The sequence below is a fragment of the Lagopus muta genome, chromosome 2 (genome assembly GCF_023343835.1).
Source record: "Lagopus muta isolate bLagMut1 chromosome 2, bLagMut1 primary, whole genome shotgun sequence".
NCBI lineage: Eukaryota > Metazoa > Chordata > Aves > Galliformes > Phasianidae > Lagopus > Lagopus muta.
Genome location: NC_064434.1, coordinates 107,176,591 through 107,193,217, shown reverse-complemented (window position 1 = coordinate 107,193,217; position 16,627 = coordinate 107,176,591). Strand labels below are relative to the sequence as shown.

Here is a 16,627-nt window from a genome sequence, read left to right as displayed (position 1 = left end):
TGAATGTCACCAACTGTGTCCCAGTCACAGCGTTGGTAAGAGTAAAGGAGCAGTTTGAGGGGAGACTGTATGTGGTGATCATTTTTTGGAAAGCAAGGAAGAAGTAGCTTTACTGTGGAAGAGGAGATCTTCCTCTTGAAATAACACCTTTCTTTTTTTTAACAGTCAAAAAGGAATGCTCCCATAGCTCTCATTCATTGTTTATGCAGCTGGCAGGGATGCCACTGCTTAATAAAGAGCACCACTTTCTTTACAGGCTTATTTTTATCCTCATTTTTGAGGAATTCATGAGGAATTATCCTGCCCATTTTGGGCACTGTTATTTTGGTGGACCTAAGTCTAAATTTGAGTAGTTTTACAATAGCCAATCAATACTGTTAAATAACTGTGACTATTCATAACTTGCTTTAGGTATAGAGGTGTACAAAGGGCTTAATTTTTTTTCCTATACTTTATTTCTTAGACTATCATAGAACTCTCAGAAGAACGGGACTGTCTCCAATTGCAACCTCAGACATTAGTAGCACAATCACCTTGTGGATCTCCTTGCTTGAAAGACACTGAAAGCAAGCAGCACCTGACAGTTGAGCTAGCAGATGCCAAAGCAAAGATAAGAAGGCTTAGGCAAGAGATGTGAGTACCTGTAGGCTGCAGTTACGTGCTGAAAGTTGTTCATTTTTAATCATTTTTGATGTCACATGATAGTAGCACTCTGTGTGCAGATTCTTTCTTTCAAATGTTAGAATGCAGTTTAAAATGCCTTTTTTAAGCTATTGTACCCCAGGGAGCATATTTCTAGCACATAAACATATTTGTGCACAACCAGGACAAACACAGCTTTTCAGCTAACACTGCATTGCTTTTTTCTTTTACATGTTGTGTCTGTAGTATAGTTTCTGAGGCAACTTCTTTATGCTTCCTCTGTTGTTCTTGAGCAATAATCTGTGCCTGAGTGTGGCTTTAACATATGTGTATTCATGCATGTTTTTGAGAGAGTAACCTGACGTGCTTAAAATTGCCTCAGCTGCAGTTGCATGGGGAGGACATTTAGGATCTGGAAGTAAGAGCTGTGTCCTTGATTACTGGAGGATTAGTGGCAAAACATGGCATTTAAAAGGAGATGGGGAATCACTGCAGTGCTATCTGTAGCATAATTAACTCGTTCTTTTTAGAAATACAGTAAGAAATGGTCATCTGTGATTCGTTGGAGATGGGAAGAAAACATTCATTAGAATTTCTTTGTATGTTTGTCTGCACAACATTTGTTTGCTCATGCTTCTTAAAACTGTTCCTTATAACTTGTCTGCAGTGCCAGACTGTAGAGGAAATAAAGCAAACCAAACTCCAGTAAGTCTCTTGACCTGTTGGGTCAGTTCACTGGCAGGAGGTGGTTATTTATGGCTATGAAAGATGTAATTTGTGATGTGAGTAAAAATACAGATTGGGTCAATAAAGATTCTTAGTTTCCAAGTCGTTACCTTCATCTAGGTGGGGAGTGCTGCCTTCTCCCCCTGGTGGTGATCCTGGAGCTGCAGGGTATTTCCCCCTTCCTTCACCTGGTCCAAGTGATGTAAAAAAAAAAAATATAAATCAATCCAACTGCAGCAAAGATCTGCGGTTTTTTTTTTTTCATGAAAGACAACTATTTTAGTACTTACCAAGAGATAACTACTGTCCTTAGAGTCTGGGAACAAATCTGAGTTGTAGTCAGGTTACCTAAGGAGAAAAATAGCAGGCCAGGGGGAGTATGTGATTCCGTACAGCACTGTGTTGTTGTGGAATGAAATATGTGCAGTTTGAACTTAAAATTGCAGATGTTAAATGTGTAGAGACTTAATACGTGTAGTAAGTAATTTGCATCTCATGGAAACGGCGTAATTAGAGATTTTTAATCTTGCACATCAAGTGGAGAGAGGAGACGGGTAAAATTAAATAGAGTTGAAAGTAACATAAGTCAAAATTACAGCTCACTGGTCTGCTTTTATCAGAGTTTGTTGATCAGATTATCTCTAGCTGGCTGGCTTAAGTATCTAGTTGATTTACGCAGAGAAAGCCCTTCCCCCACCACGTCTCAGCTTTCGTGAAGAATAGAGGACAAAAAGATGTGCCTTTTTTTTTTCCCCTTCTGATGCCTGTATTATTATGTGCCTGGTGAAACGAGCCCGCCCAGGATATTCTATAAACAGCTGCACCAAGAAAATTAGTGAAAAAATTGCTGTTATTAGTTTGATTGACAGTTAATAGATAGCCTAAACAGTGAACACTGGTATGTTCTGTATAATTTAGTACAATCCTCTCTAGCCTGTAGCTGAAGCATGCAATTAGGACAGCAGCAATGGCTCAGAATATTTCACATTTTGCACTCCAATTCCTCAATAAATTTCCTTTACAAGTAGCAGGACATTTAAAAGACTAGACTTGGATAAATTGACTTCTATCTATAGCATTTGTTATTAAATGCTGCTGATAAGCTTAAAACTGGATTCATTCCAGGATTGAAAATAGTAAGCTTTGAATTTATTTATAACCTGGTTTTGGCAGTGAACCTGGTTTAATATACACTGTAGCAAATAGAATTTCATGCAAGAGATCTGCTAAGCTTATTTATCTCTGCAGTACCATATACCAACATTTGAATCCAAAGAGTGATTTGAGGCATGTGATCTAGAATCTCCAGACTTGAAAGCTGTACACCTGATTTTCCATGTTTCCATGTAGCACAATAATACCAGGAATATGAATGTTGATAGTAAAGTGACAGTAACCTAACAATGTGGAATACATTTGTACTTCCATCTGGTTTCTGGACACTTATGTAGATGGGAAAGCTTTGGTATCTGATGTTGCAGTGATATAAGATGAACCCCTGTCAAAGACCTTCTTGAAAGTATGGTTGCAAAAAGGTCACGCACTGTGAGATTTACTTGTTTTTGTAAGCAAGCATTATAAATCTTATAGAAACAGAAGTGAGGATTAATTTCCAGTATTATTTTCAGACTGTATTGTACATTTCGGTCTGTTCTCATTTCCTACTTGATACTTCTGTTTCATATTTGAATTCCAAAATGCTCAATGATACAGGAACGCATTTGAACACGCGATATACCTTTAACTATGGGCAGTTTGGGAAATGGCACTTTTTTTGTTATTTTTTCAGTAGTGAACACTTGGTCTTGAGACAGAAATGAATATTGAACATTACATACTCTGTGTCTCTGAGAAAATGAGATTTCTCTTTCAATTACTCATTGCTCAAAGAACTCATTTCTTGAGCACTGAAAATTAAGTGTTAGCTGGAAGTGAAGAATGAGTCCTATAAGAAGAGAAATGTTCTAAATCAAATTGTTTTTGTTATGAGCCTCTGAATAAACTAAAGCAAGAACTGCATGGTCTCCATAGAACTAAAAGTCATTATGCAGGAGGCTGCTTTCCATAATACCAGATTGTTTAAGTAGTAACTTTTTTAGTGAGTAATGGCATATGAGGCATATGAAAACCTCAATTCTTATTTGTACAAAAATGTGTACTATCTTTTTCCCTTTTTTGTTTTTTTAACAAAAATGCTTGTTGTGAAAATTATCCCCTCATCTTTCTGCCCTGCATGAGTAAGAGATCTCAGTCAATAGCAGAAATATCAGTAAATCTTAGCCTCTGCTTCTCAGGGTGATAACTATGAAGTTCTGCAGTCATCTTTAACTGTGTTTTGTGTTTTCTCTTTGAAGTGAAGAAAAGAATGAGCAGTTTCTTGACTATAAACAAGAATTTGAAGAGATGGAAAGTGAGTTAAGGAAGCTTCAGCAAGAGGTATGGGCTTTGTCAAGTTTAAGCTCCGCTCTGAACATGAATTGTTTGCTTCTTTGTTGGGTCCGCTGTGCTGGTAAAGCATTCTGCATTAGTTTACCATTTCTTCTCTGATATTTTGCACTTCAACGTTCAAGATATTTGTAACTAATATGTCCTGTGCTGAGGACTAAAGAGTAGCTGTGCTGAATTTCTGATATTGTTTTCTCCTCAAAAACAGCACATTCAAATTTTGACTGTTTTTCTTTAAACCTTGAATCTAGGTTGATAATGAAGGAACGCATAAAAATCATTTGTTCTTAAAATCTGAGTTTATGTAATTATTGAGGACCACTTGATTATATTAGTGGTCAAGGAAATGTTCTGAAACTTAGAAAAGCTTGGAAAAGGCCAGCACAGTTCTCTTGGAATTCTGTTATGTTTGCTGCTCGTGTAGCTATGATAAATGTGTGAAGTAACAAAGCTTGTTTGTTTCTCTGTTTTTGGTACATATTCTGAAACAGACATAAACTATGGAGAGTTTATGTAAAAAGTGCACGCTGGACATCTGTTTTTTGCTATTGCCTCTATTGTGAATTGCCTTATTAAACACCAGCTATAACTTCTTCAGCAATTTGATAAACAGTCTGCAGTTGTTTATTTTGGCAAATAAATATTGATTCAGGTCTCTAATTCAATGCTAGACATCAATTGCTCACAACCAGAGATTAGAATTTGTCCATCTAGGAGCATGAGATTTGAACACAGTCAGAAGTGGTCGTCTTCCTTTCAAAGCTAAGAGCATTTGTGAAAGCATTCTGTGGCTGAATTCCTGAATTGTGTACAGATCAGAAATAACAAATGGCCTCACTGGGATACCAGTGAACATCAACTTGGTAGCATATTTGAAGAATCAACGCGTAGGGAAAAAAATATTCGTGTCCTTTAATACTGTGTGCAATTCTGCATTTTCTAGAATAAGAGTTTACTCTCAGATGCCCGTGCTGCCAGAGCTTATAGAGATGAATTGGATATTCTTCGTGAGAAGGCAATTCGAGTTGACAAGCTCGAAAGTGAAGTCGGCCGGTACAAAGAGAGGCTGCGTGATATGGAATTCTACAAAGCTAGAATGGAGGTATGTTAACTTGGGAAAATACTGATTAGCCATCATTTTTTGTTTGCTGTCGTTCTTTAGAAGTTGTTTTGATCACTTACAACATTGCTCCACATCTCAATGTTTATCTTTTTGCTCTGGGATACATAGTAGTCAGTCTTATATGGTAAAGCACAGCTCTTATGCAAGAGTCCCTGTGTCTAATTCCACGTTTTCATGGTGGCCTTAAGTTGTGCTAGGGGAGATTCAGGTTGGGCGTTAGGAACCTTTTCTTTCTCTGAAGGAGCAGTGAGGCATTGCAATGGGCTGCCCAGGGAGGTGGGGGAGTCACTGTCCTGGAGGTGCTCAAGAAATGTTCACGTGTTGTGGTGAGGGGCATGGTTTAGTGGGGAAACATTGGTGGTGGGTGAATGGTTAGACTGGAGGTCTTTATCTTGGAGGTCTTTTCCAACCGTGGTTGATTCTATGATTTCAAGTCAGCAGTATCCACCATAGCTCCAAGCTCTCAAGACCAATAGGAAGGACTGTTTAGGATATACGTATTAGCTATTGAGAAACTCAAATGAGGAGCTGATTAACAGTATATTGAAGGTGTAGTAATTTAGTAATTTTTTTCTCCTTTGTAAATCTCCAAAGAGAGGGTACTTTTCTAAGTAAATGCTAAATAAGATGACAAGATTCCATGGATAAAATGCACTGAAAAAGATTCACTGACACTGTGCTGGAGGCACCTGCTTTTCTAGCAAGAATTAGTTTAGAAATCAAATCATTGTAGCAAATTTCTAAGGCAAATAGAAAGTTGGCAGAATTTTTGAGTGAAATCATCACTTATGGGAGTCAAAGCTAATTAAAGTTTTAAGAAGATTTCAAGGTGGGCATTAAAAAACATAACTCCTAGGAAAGCAGAAAGAACTAAAATGGAAGTGAAGATCTGTTTATTTTGAAAAAGTAAAATTAGGATACTAGTTCAAAACCTCTCTTTAAAGTAAAAATGACCAAAAAGCCAACGAGATACGAGGCTAAACTACACAGTTGCACAGTGTCATTCCATGTTATTTCTTCATTGAATGTAGACTCTTAAAATCACAGAGCTGGATGGGAATCTCAGGATCACATTCAGCCCCACTGTAAACGTGCTGAGTATTTCTTACATTTCCATACCACTCCAAACAAAGCTTTGGTGTTCATCCATCCTTTAAGACCGGACTGGTAAAGTGTCCACAGCCTTTCATAGCAGTCTTTTGCTTCTTTGAAGTCTGTGACATATCACACGTTCTGTCATAGTTCTTTGTGCTCCACAGTCCGACAGCATTCTGCCTTATAAGGTAATTTTTTCCATTCTCTGGGTTCTGTGCTCATTTGTATCTTTGTTAGAATTAGATTCCTAAAACTAAACCTCGTCCTCATCTAGGATGAATTTCATTTTCACGTGCATTTTAAGCTAATAAGAAATTAAAATTTGTTTTCATGTTCTATGGCCTGCCATCTATCTGAATTATTTTCTCTCAGGCATGCTTGTATAGAGACAGTTGTTAATTAGTTTGGTTTGCTCCGTAATAAGTTAGCATTTCAGTAGGTAGGAGTTCAAAGATATTTATTATATTCAGTGATCTCTTTTTCAGGTATAGTTGGTCACTGCACACTTAAGTTTGAAAATTTTTGTGTGTCGCTCAGTTACGTGTAACTGCTGTAAATCTGTTTCTGAGGTTTGTTACAGCTCTCAAATGAATGTTCAGCATTAAAACGTTTCTAAAGCTAGGTGTGATGAGTATCAAAGTTGTATTAATAGCACAGTAATTTTATCCTGTTTGTTTCTCTTGCCTTTGTAGGAGTTAATGGAAGACAACCAAGTGATGCTGGAAACAAAGAGAATGTTTGAGGATCAAATAAAGACATTGCAGTTCCGTTCTGATAAATTACACGTGGTAGAAAAAGAGAATCTCCAATTAAAAGCTAAACTACATGAAATGGAGTTGGTAAGTGTAAATGGATGACGAAGAAACCTACTAAAAATCTTAGAGTTCTATTTGTACTTTTATTAAAAGACCTTCCTGTCGGAACGGTGTGGGAGAAAAGGAAGGTATGTCTTGGTTTACTGATCTTTTTCTGATGGGCTTTGCTACAGTAGTCTTGATTCTGCTTGGGGAAATAAAAATTGCAAAGAGCAATACTCTTCCAAAATGTTTGATCAGCTTAAGTTATGCTGATGAGACTCATTAGTAAGAGGATAGGATAAATGTTTTTTGGATGATATGGTATTTTTTTGTCTCTTAAGTACTTAGATCAGTACATGGTTCATGTTTCCACTTCTAGAATAATAAAGTGACATATTTTCCAGAAGGTTTTTCTCAAAATAATTATTGTTTTCAACCATTTCTTCCCTCAAAAGTAAATACTGTAAAGTATAAAATCATAATTTGCCCGTTTTGCAGGTTTATTTGGTTTGCTTTCAGTTTTCATTGAGGAGCAGGAGTTTACCTTCTAATCTGAAAATTTTCAGAAATTGATAGTGAGTTATAGCTGCACTTTATTTTCCTACAAGAGTAGAATGTGCTGAGAGGGGGACTTGCAAAGGCTGTTGAGACTCTTTCACTGTGGACCCACTCCTGTTACAGCTTTTTGCATGGAAGTGGTCTTATAGTAGAGAGACAAATACTGATCCTCCTGTTTGTTGTGAGTGCCACAAGCTGTGCTTATTGCATATGCTTCCTTTCCTGATATTCTGAGAGAAGTGAATTTTGAAAAACAATAAATTGAGTCGTGGCCATAGGATATGTTGAGAAAAGAAAATGTATTTGTCATTTGAGAAGAGGCATTATATTTGTCTTTGCTGTTTGCCACACTTCTGTTCTGTGTCCTCCATAATTTTGTCTGTTCCTCCCTGTCTCACTGTGCGTTGGCAAATTAGAAAAGGCACCCTGCATTTCTGTTGCGTACTTGATAGTCAATAATTTTGTGCATGTTGAGATGTAACTGTTTCTAAAGTTACACATGAAATCATTTTTAAGGAGCGTGATATGGACAGAAGGAAGATTGAGGAACTTATGGAGGAAAACATGGCTCTAGAAATGGCTCAGAAACGAAGTATGGATGAATCACTACATCTTGGCTGGGAACTTGAGCAGATAAGCAGGTTTACTGATCATTCTGAAGGTAAGTTTAATAATATTTGCAAACTGGAAAGGAGTTGATAAATGAAGGCTTGGCAGGGAGAGTGCTATTAAGAAATTAAAGCTCCTAATCCTGATTAGTTATTGCTGCTTTTTTTTTTTTCTTTTTTAAACTCAGGCCTCTATATCTGTGCAGAGGCAACCGTGTGTTCAAAGGGTAAAACCCATAAATACCTTGGAGTTAAATGGTTTTGGCATTCAAACGTCTGTATTCTGCCTTGGTACTCTGAAAGTTAGGAGAGATTTACTAAGGTTTCTCAGTAATTACAGTAATTCTTGAAGCAAGAATATTGATTCTTCTGGTATAAGAACGCTTGGTCATGTTCCTGGATCACATACCAAGGATTTGAGGAGATTTTGGGGAAAACTCTATCATGATTATGCACTATAGAATATGTAGGACATTTATTGTTTGCATCTGTAGTTTTCTCCTTGAATGAGGAAAATGAGTCACTAATGCTCTATTCAAATAGGAGGCACTGCAGAATAATCATAGGCTTCTAAATCTAAAAATGCCAAGTCTGTCCTTGAATGACTCCAGGTAATGACAAATTACCTTTTTTTCACCCTTTTTTTTTTTAATTGTGTTTTGCTGTCACAGTGTCACATAAGTCACTTGGTCTTGAGGTAACTGAACAGACATCAAGCAGATTACTGAAATTGGAAAAGGAAAACCAAGCCTTACTGAAAACAGTGGAAGAACTACGGAGCACAGTGGATGATTCTGTAGGAGGCAATAGTTCAAGGATTCTGAAAATGGAACAAGAAAACCAAAGACTGAACAAAAAGGTACTCACCAGTGTGTTTTGAGTTGTGTATGAGTTGCCTAATTTTACTTGCTATTTTTTAAGGCATAGCATAATAAGCATTGCCCTGATTTTGGCAAAAGTAAATATTGGTAGTGTCTGAGTAGTGGTATGGTGCTTGTAAGTTTAGGGTAAGGAAGACAATTTTACAGGAGAGATGGAAAGATATTTTTTTTCTAATTAATAATTTCCAAATGGGATCATTTTATTCAGAAGGCTCTTCTCACAGTAGGGAGGAAAATCAGTGTGTTAATATTGGGATGTAATGAAAATGTTTTATGATTCTTGATAAAAGTTACTTTAATTGTGTAATTATTACACAGGGGGAACTATGTGTATATAGAGAGAGAAACCTGTCTTCACATATGCAGAAAATTTGATCATGTATTCTTGATCATTACTGAGAAAATAGAGATGATGAGTCAAGGAACTGCTCAAGTGAAATGAGAGAAGTTACTCAGATTTATCTGTGCTGATCTACAGTATTTTAGTCTACAAATGATACATATCAAATGACTTAGTGATTATTGTAGGGAATAAAAACTGAAAAAAATAGGGACTAAGTACAGAGGAACAAAATGTCTAAAAGTTTCTGTAACAGCTATGTCAGACATTAGAGAGATTCGTGTTGGAGAGAGAAGAGGTAAGAGACAGCTGGGGGAAAAGAATGAGAAAGGAATCCCTTGTTGTCTGATAGTGTTCTTACCACTTCTGATGTCTGCCAGCACGTCCTTCTTCTCTCACTTGACTCTAAGAGCACTGCTGTGAATTGTATTGACCTCAGAAAAATGAGTGAAGCTGAACAGAATATTTGTTACAGATATTTTATACGTAGTCTTTCTATCTAGACATGCTTTCAGGTAGACTGAGTGGTTGTATCAACCCCACTCTTGGTGCTCAGTTTGCACAGACCTGCTGAGACAGCTGGGCAGGCTATGGGTAAATTTGGTTCCAGGTGGTACCTGACTGTTCCTGCTGAGGTGACTGAGCCAGTTACCTCTCTGCTGCAAAGTGCCAACATCCTCATAGAACATGCATTGCTCTGCTAAGTTAGGGATCAGGACTATCTTAATTTCAGAGGGAAAATAAACAGAAGGCTGGTCAAATGTTAGTGTTCTCATCCAAAGTAGAAGTATAATTCAATTCTGATTTAATTGATGTCACACTTTTTGCATATTTCCAATCACTGAATTGCTTTGTAGAACAGAATTTGTTATTCCATGGTCTCCTGTGATATTGTTTTATTCCTTACTATTTTTAACAGCAAGTAGGGGTGTGATTCAGGTAATTGGTTTCTGAAAGTATTGCTACTGAAGTCTGAGATGAACAGGCGATGAAGGGGCAGTAGAAATTCCACTTTCAGAAAAACAAAAGTGGGTGTTTGGGGAAATATCCAAAGCCTAATAATATTACCAGCACTTTTTATGAAAAAGTAGCTTACAGGTCGTTTTCTCTGCTAACATAAAAGAATGTCTGTCAGAAGTCATTGAAGAACAAATTGAAATGAATTGTTTTGCATTCAAAACAAAGTTACTCTAACTCTCCTTATTCATCTATATGAGAGTAAAGGCAAGGCTTAACTTTTTAAGGTGGTTTTTTTTTTTTTTTTTTCCTAGATTGAGGGACTGGAAAAGGAAATTATCCAAGAGAAACAGTGTCTTCAGATCAATCAAAACTTGACTAAGGATTTGATGAAAGAAAAAGTACAACTTGAAAAGAAATTTGAGACGCTTCGAGGAAACTTAGAACAACAAGTGAGTAAAAGAATTAAAGGTCTTAATGCATTGTATTGTATTGTTCTTTTTTTATTTCTCTATAGGCATAAAGGAGTTGTAGATGTAGCAATACCTGCAGCAAGTTAACTTGTCTAAGACCTGCAGTCAGTGAGAGTCACAACTTATTTTGAGCTGAGTCTTTACTGTTAATTTTGGGACTTTTTAGTGTTGAGTTTTTGTGGGCTGTGTATTTGCTGTGGTTGATTAGAGGGTGTAGCTCAGCCAGAATAGGAAATTGGTAACTTTGGAGTTAAGCCAAACGCCTCTCAGTGGAGAAAAACAAGATTCAGGTGGCTGGTCAGTGTTTGGAGTAGTGTTGGAGTACTACTGAGAACTGTACAGCCACTTCTTGCAGGGTCCTATATCTGAGCTGCTCTGCTGCTGAGGCTGTCACTTACCTTTGTAGTTATCTGGATACAATGGATCCTGCCCTGCATTCCAAACATCCCTTGCACCAGTTCTACCAGCTAGTCACAGCTCAAAAATGATGGCAGAATTTCTTGTTTTGCTTGCTAGAAATTGGAATCTGTGCCTTAGTAAAAGATGTGGGCTGTATTTGGAAGGGTACTGATGTTATCTTATGGGTGCAGGCACTGTCAGAGCTTCTGCAGGTTTTTGGTGAGCAGTTCAGAAGGCTGGTAGGAGGCAGCTAGTAGGAGACAAGCTATGGAGACTTCTGGAAGTTGTTGTTAGTAATCAAGTCCTTCAAAATTAGACCTGTGGTTATCTTTTATTAGTTCTTAGTGAGATTTGATATTTTAGGGTTTAACTGAAAATTACAGAGTACAGTATTTTGGAGTACAGAATACTCTAAAAGTTCTGTAAGCTTGTAAAGCCCTTGTTTAATCAAAACATCAAATTCCAGACGTGGAAGCTAAATCCCAACCACTGTGCTTGGCATGATCCTGTACTTTCATTTAAGATAAGTGGGGATCATTTTAAAGCAAAGGTGTCATCTTATCTTGTTTTGTTACAATAACTGATCAGTGCATTGTATTTGGAGCATGCAGAACCTTTCAGGAATAGGCCCTGAGTCCCTTTGTAGCCATCAGGAATACACGTGTTGTTTTCTGTGATGAAGTGGGACTGATAATTCTGTGAGACTATTTCTGCTTTGAAGTAATGTAGATCCTGTAATTAATAGTTGTATTTAGACTTGTGTACAAAAGAACACATCATTGGCTCTGTTTTTTATTGTGGCTGGCACTTCTTTGCATTTCTCATAGATGGTTTATTGTTCAAACATCCTTTATGGAATGTGATCTGTGTATTTCTAAATGCTGATCTAAATAGTTTTCTGGGTCTTGTAGTCTGTTAGTAAGTTAAGTTGATACGGAGTAAGTGGAGAGGAAGAAGAAAAATGGAGATATAAAAGCTATCCTTGTTCTTGAAGTAGATTTGAGAGTACGTTCCTTAAGAAAATGATTTAATCTTACCAATGACTTTCTTTGTAGGCCATTTTGGAGCAACGTGTCCTAACGTTTCTTTTTAACTGAAAAATTGATGTAGCTTTGATATTTCTTCCCAAAATGGGATTTGACTGTAAAGAGGACACCCTCATATCCCAAAGATCAGTTCTGCTTTTTCCAAGGGGAAGAAAGACACTCTCATATCTGTCCCACTTCTTTCCATCTCAAGTTTGGTTTAGAATTCAACTGCAATTTTATACTTTGTTTATGTTTTTCTACAAAAAGCTGTCTGGAAATCACATTTTAAGGAAAATACAAACTAGATTTGTTAAACAAATGAGAAGGAAATGAAGTGAAGAAATAAAGCACAGCTTTTGTGGCTTTTTGTGTGCTTCATTTTTGTATTGTCTGAAATCCAAGAGGAAAATATTTGAGGAGCTTTTTTGTCAAACTCTCACCCATGTATGTTTGCACCGTCTGTAAGGCTGCAAAGAAATAATCAGTAGAGTAAGAATCATTTAAAATCCTACTGTAAAAAGGCCATAGGATGCAGTCCTAGCATCTTAGTGTGTGTATGGGAATAATTATTTGTTGACACGTTGCTTACTAAAGTTTGTTTTTCCCTTAAATTAGATTAAACTCCTAGAACAAGAAAACGAATGTTCAAATCAAACCATAGCTTCCTTAAGACAGCGCTCACAATTCAGTGCTGAAGCACAAATGAAAGAAATTGAAAATGAAAACAAAATTCTTCACGAGTCCATTAAGGAAAACAGCGGTAAATTAAATAAACTTGAATTTGAAATAAAACAAGTCCAGAAGGAAATGAAACACTACAAAGAGAAAGCAGAGAGAGCAGAAGAACTTGAGAATGAGATGCATCGTCTGGAGAAGGAAAATGAAGCTCTGCAGAAAAGAATTGCTAACTTAAATATCACTTGTGAGAAGATAGAGGCCTTAGAGAAAGAGAACTCGGACCTGGACATGGAAAACAGGAAGCTGAAAAAAGCTTTGGATAGTGTGAAAAACCTCTCGTTTCAGCTGGAGTCCTTAGAAAAGGAAAACTCTCAACTTGATGAGGAAAACTTAGAGTTGAGAAGAAGGATTGAATCTTCAAAGGGTGCGAGCATTAAAATGGCACAGTTAGAATTGGAAAACAAGGAGCTGGAGAACGAAAAGGAGCAGCTTAAAAAAAGCCTTGAACTCATGAAAGCATCGTTTAAGAAAAATGAACGCTTGGAAGTCAGCTACCAAGGTCTAGACACAGAAAACCAAAGGCTACAGAAAGCCCTGGAGAACAGCAATAAGAAAATTCAGCAATTAGAAAGTGAATTACAAGATTTAGAGTCCGAAAATCAAACTCTGCAGAAGAACTTAGAAGAGTTGGTTATTTCTAGTAAGCGCCTGGAGCAACTGGAAAAAGAGAATAAGTTGTTAGAACAGGAGACTTCTCAACTGGAAAAAGATAAGAAACAGCTAGAAAAAGAAAACAAAAGACTTCGACAACAAGCAGAAATTAAAGACAGTACTTTAGAAGAAAACAATGCCAAAATTAGCCATCTGGAAAAGGAAAATAAGTCTCTGTTTAAGCAAATAGCTGTCTACAAGGAGTCCTGTGTCCGCCTGAAAGAGCTAGAAATGGAAAATAAAGAGCTTGTGAAGAGAGCTAGCATTGATAAGAAAACCCTTGTCACTTTACGAGAGGTAAATAGGAAGTAGTTACCATTCTTGTAGTCTGTTTATAGCATAGAGAACTAATATCTCTCTTTTGGGGGAAAAAAAAGAATGCTTCAATCTGTAAACTGCTAGCATTATTTTAGGGGTTGCAGTAGGGACAGAGGTGCATAATAATAATAAATGCAGTCATATTTACACTGCAATCTTTAAGGGTGCTTATTGACAGTTATAGAGCCTTTGTTAAATGGATGTCGTTCAGATTCTTCATCTTAGTGTTTGTTTGGGCTGCAGCATTACCCCTTGATTCTGATGTTCAAGACCAAGTTAGAAAGGAAGGGAGTGAAGGAACTAAAATGAAATCCTACTTCTGGTTGCAGTGGAATGTCTGATACAATGAAAAGCTAACAAGTGGGAGAAAGGGAGTTAATGGCACAGACAGATTTTGGACTGTGATAATAGAAGATGTGTCCCATAGGGAAAACTAAGACATTTTATCTGTATGATAACACTAACTTTTTCTGTGTAAGGACTTGGTGAATGAAAAACTGAAGACCCAACAAATGAATAACGATCTAGAAAAACTTTCCCATGAACTTGAAAAAATAGGCTTGAACAAGGAGCGTCTCCTGTGTGATGAGCAGAGCAGTGATGACAGGTAAGAAGGGTATTGGCTTGTCCAGTCAAAAAACAGTACAGAAGTGAGGGTCTGTCTTATTCATAAAGATAAAATGGTTTTATAGATTGCATTTTGTATGTGTTCAGATTTTAATGCACAGTAACACACACAAAATAGAGCTTGCTGTTCTTTGGTATGAATCAATTAGTAAATGTACTTGGCTGCCTTTGGCAATGAGTTACTAATTTTGCCACTACGAAATTTTTTGAAGTATGTCAGAAGATGTGGTTAATGTGTAACTAAAACAGCCAATGTTCTAATTGGTAGTGGAAACAGTGACAGTAAAATGTAGTATGCTCATCTTAAGATTTTCCCCTTTTGGTTGGTAGAAATGTTATTAACACTTTTGTCATGTTAGCTTACATTCTGTCTTTGCCTACTGCTATTTTCTTGTAAAATCTATCAAAAAAGTAATTGCTCCTATGTGGACTAAGATATTTCTTGTTTCCTTTCCTATCTGGACTAAGATATTTCTAATGCTTTCCATGCCTGCCAGCATAAAGCAGCTGCTACCTGATATCTGCTTCAGTTTCCTCTGTTGTACGTTGTGTTCTGTCTTGTCCTGCAGGGATTTAGGGAAAACTTGTGACAGAAGAGAAGCAGACAAGTGTGGGCTTCTGGCCAGTCTTTCCAGTCTTTCCTTCATGATGCTATTTTTTTTCTTAAAAAACAACAACAACAAAACCAACAGAAGCAGGGGAGAGGAATAGCTGGTGTTGTCATGATCATCTGTTATTATCAGTGGTTCTCATGAACACATAGGTTGGTTTAGGGCCTTTTATACTGAAAGAAAACCAAATGACATTTCTTCGGTTTCCTTTTCTTGATGCCAAAGCTGATTTAGTGGGGTGGTGCCATAGAGCCATTGCCATCTCTTGTTTTCTGCTGGTGTCCTTTATCATCTTCTCTCAGCTCACGAAATAAGAAGTTCTTTCAAGAGCAGTCCTTAGAACTTTGTCTATTTAAGCAGATCCTAAACCATTTCACGTAGTACAGCTTCCAAAAACACCTGTACAGAATCATATTCTTTCCCATTTCAGATACTTCTCGTTCAAGAATGAATGAGAAGAATCTCAAAACTTTTTAAAAACTGCTTGGAGGATCGTGAATGAGAAATATTTGTTTGAAATGTGGAAAGTTTGTTTGGTTGGAAGTTGTGCTTTACAACTGTCCTGCCTTTTACTTTGCAAAGTGAAAACACATTTTTTTTTTTCCCCTTATTTAGAGAAAAATCTCTTTATTTCTATCTGGGGCTCAGCTGATCCCATCTGATAAATTAGCTTTGAATTCCTTGCCATTTTGTCCTACCTTTCAAACAGCAGCTGTCTTTAGGCAAACATTTGTAGATTCAGACCTTGAATCTGAAATACCCAAATGGCAGTGAGGTCAGAAATTTGTACCATTTCTTGTTGTTCAGTATTCAAAAGGATGCTGGAGATTGAGTCTGTTATTACACGAAAAGAAGAAGGAAAAGGAGTAACTGTATAACTTTCTAATAACAGAACTTACTGGTAGCTGAATATATGCTTCAGCTCACAAAGACGAAGTGCTGTCTGTTCTACTTTTCACAGACTGCCTGAAAACTATTCCTTGTATCTCAGAATCTAGAATTCTCATCCTACTACGTGATGTTTTTGGACAGCTTTCTACTTATTAACTCTCTTACCATTGGTCTTCTGCTCCAGTTCCTGACTGGATCTAATGCTGTTGTCAATTCAGGAGTCTCTTGCAATCTCTTCTCTTCACTCTGACAGATTTTTTCAGCAATTGAGATTAGGAAGGAAAGAATTTATGGCTGCTTCTATTTTATCCTACAGCTGGTAAAAGTGGGATGTCTTCCAAATTCTGAACACAAGTACAGTGACAGAGCAGTTGAAAAGTGGAGTGTGGCCTTCTAAAATCCTCTATTCTGAAAGATCTAATAATGCATTAGAATATCCTGCGCTGACAGTCTCAGGAAGTACTGTTCTAAAGCAATATATCCTAAATCTGCTCCCTCCTCTCCAAAACGTGGTTGTTTTTTTAGGTGCCCTACAATATTTTAAATACAGCAAAAAAAATGGAATCTTCATATGTCAGGAGTGGTAACAGTCTTAAAATAGCAGCAGCTGGGCTGAGGGAGCAATTCACACACTCATGCATCAAATGAGCATGCACCTGCAAAGAACCGTTCTCCATCCCTAATGCCTCCTCTGTTTGAGCAGGCAGGAAATGGAAATT

The 16,627-nt window shown here is 37.2% G+C and overlaps 1 protein-coding gene across 18 annotated transcripts in view; it reads left to right on the top strand.

The window, feature by feature from the left end:
* Positions 1 to 16,627, top strand: part of CCDC88A (coiled-coil domain containing 88A) — a 75,574-nt gene that overhangs the window by 28,736 nt on the left and 30,211 nt on the right. For all 18 annotated transcript variants that reach the window (XM_048935209.1, XM_048935208.1, XM_048935206.1 and 15 more), the window contains 9 exons: positions 464 to 633; positions 3,723 to 3,804; positions 4,757 to 4,915; positions 6,724 to 6,870; positions 7,903 to 8,047; positions 8,666 to 8,853; positions 10,487 to 10,624; positions 12,688 to 13,758; positions 14,259 to 14,386. In XM_048935209.1, coding sequence (XP_048791166.1) covers positions 464 to 633; positions 3,723 to 3,804; positions 4,757 to 4,915; positions 6,724 to 6,870; positions 7,903 to 8,047; positions 8,666 to 8,853; positions 10,487 to 10,624; positions 12,688 to 13,758; positions 14,259 to 14,386 — 2,228 coding nt within the window. The remainder of the gene's footprint in view (positions 1 to 463; positions 634 to 3,722; positions 3,805 to 4,756; positions 4,916 to 6,723; positions 6,871 to 7,902; positions 8,048 to 8,665; positions 8,854 to 10,486; positions 10,625 to 12,687; positions 13,759 to 14,258; positions 14,387 to 16,627) is intronic.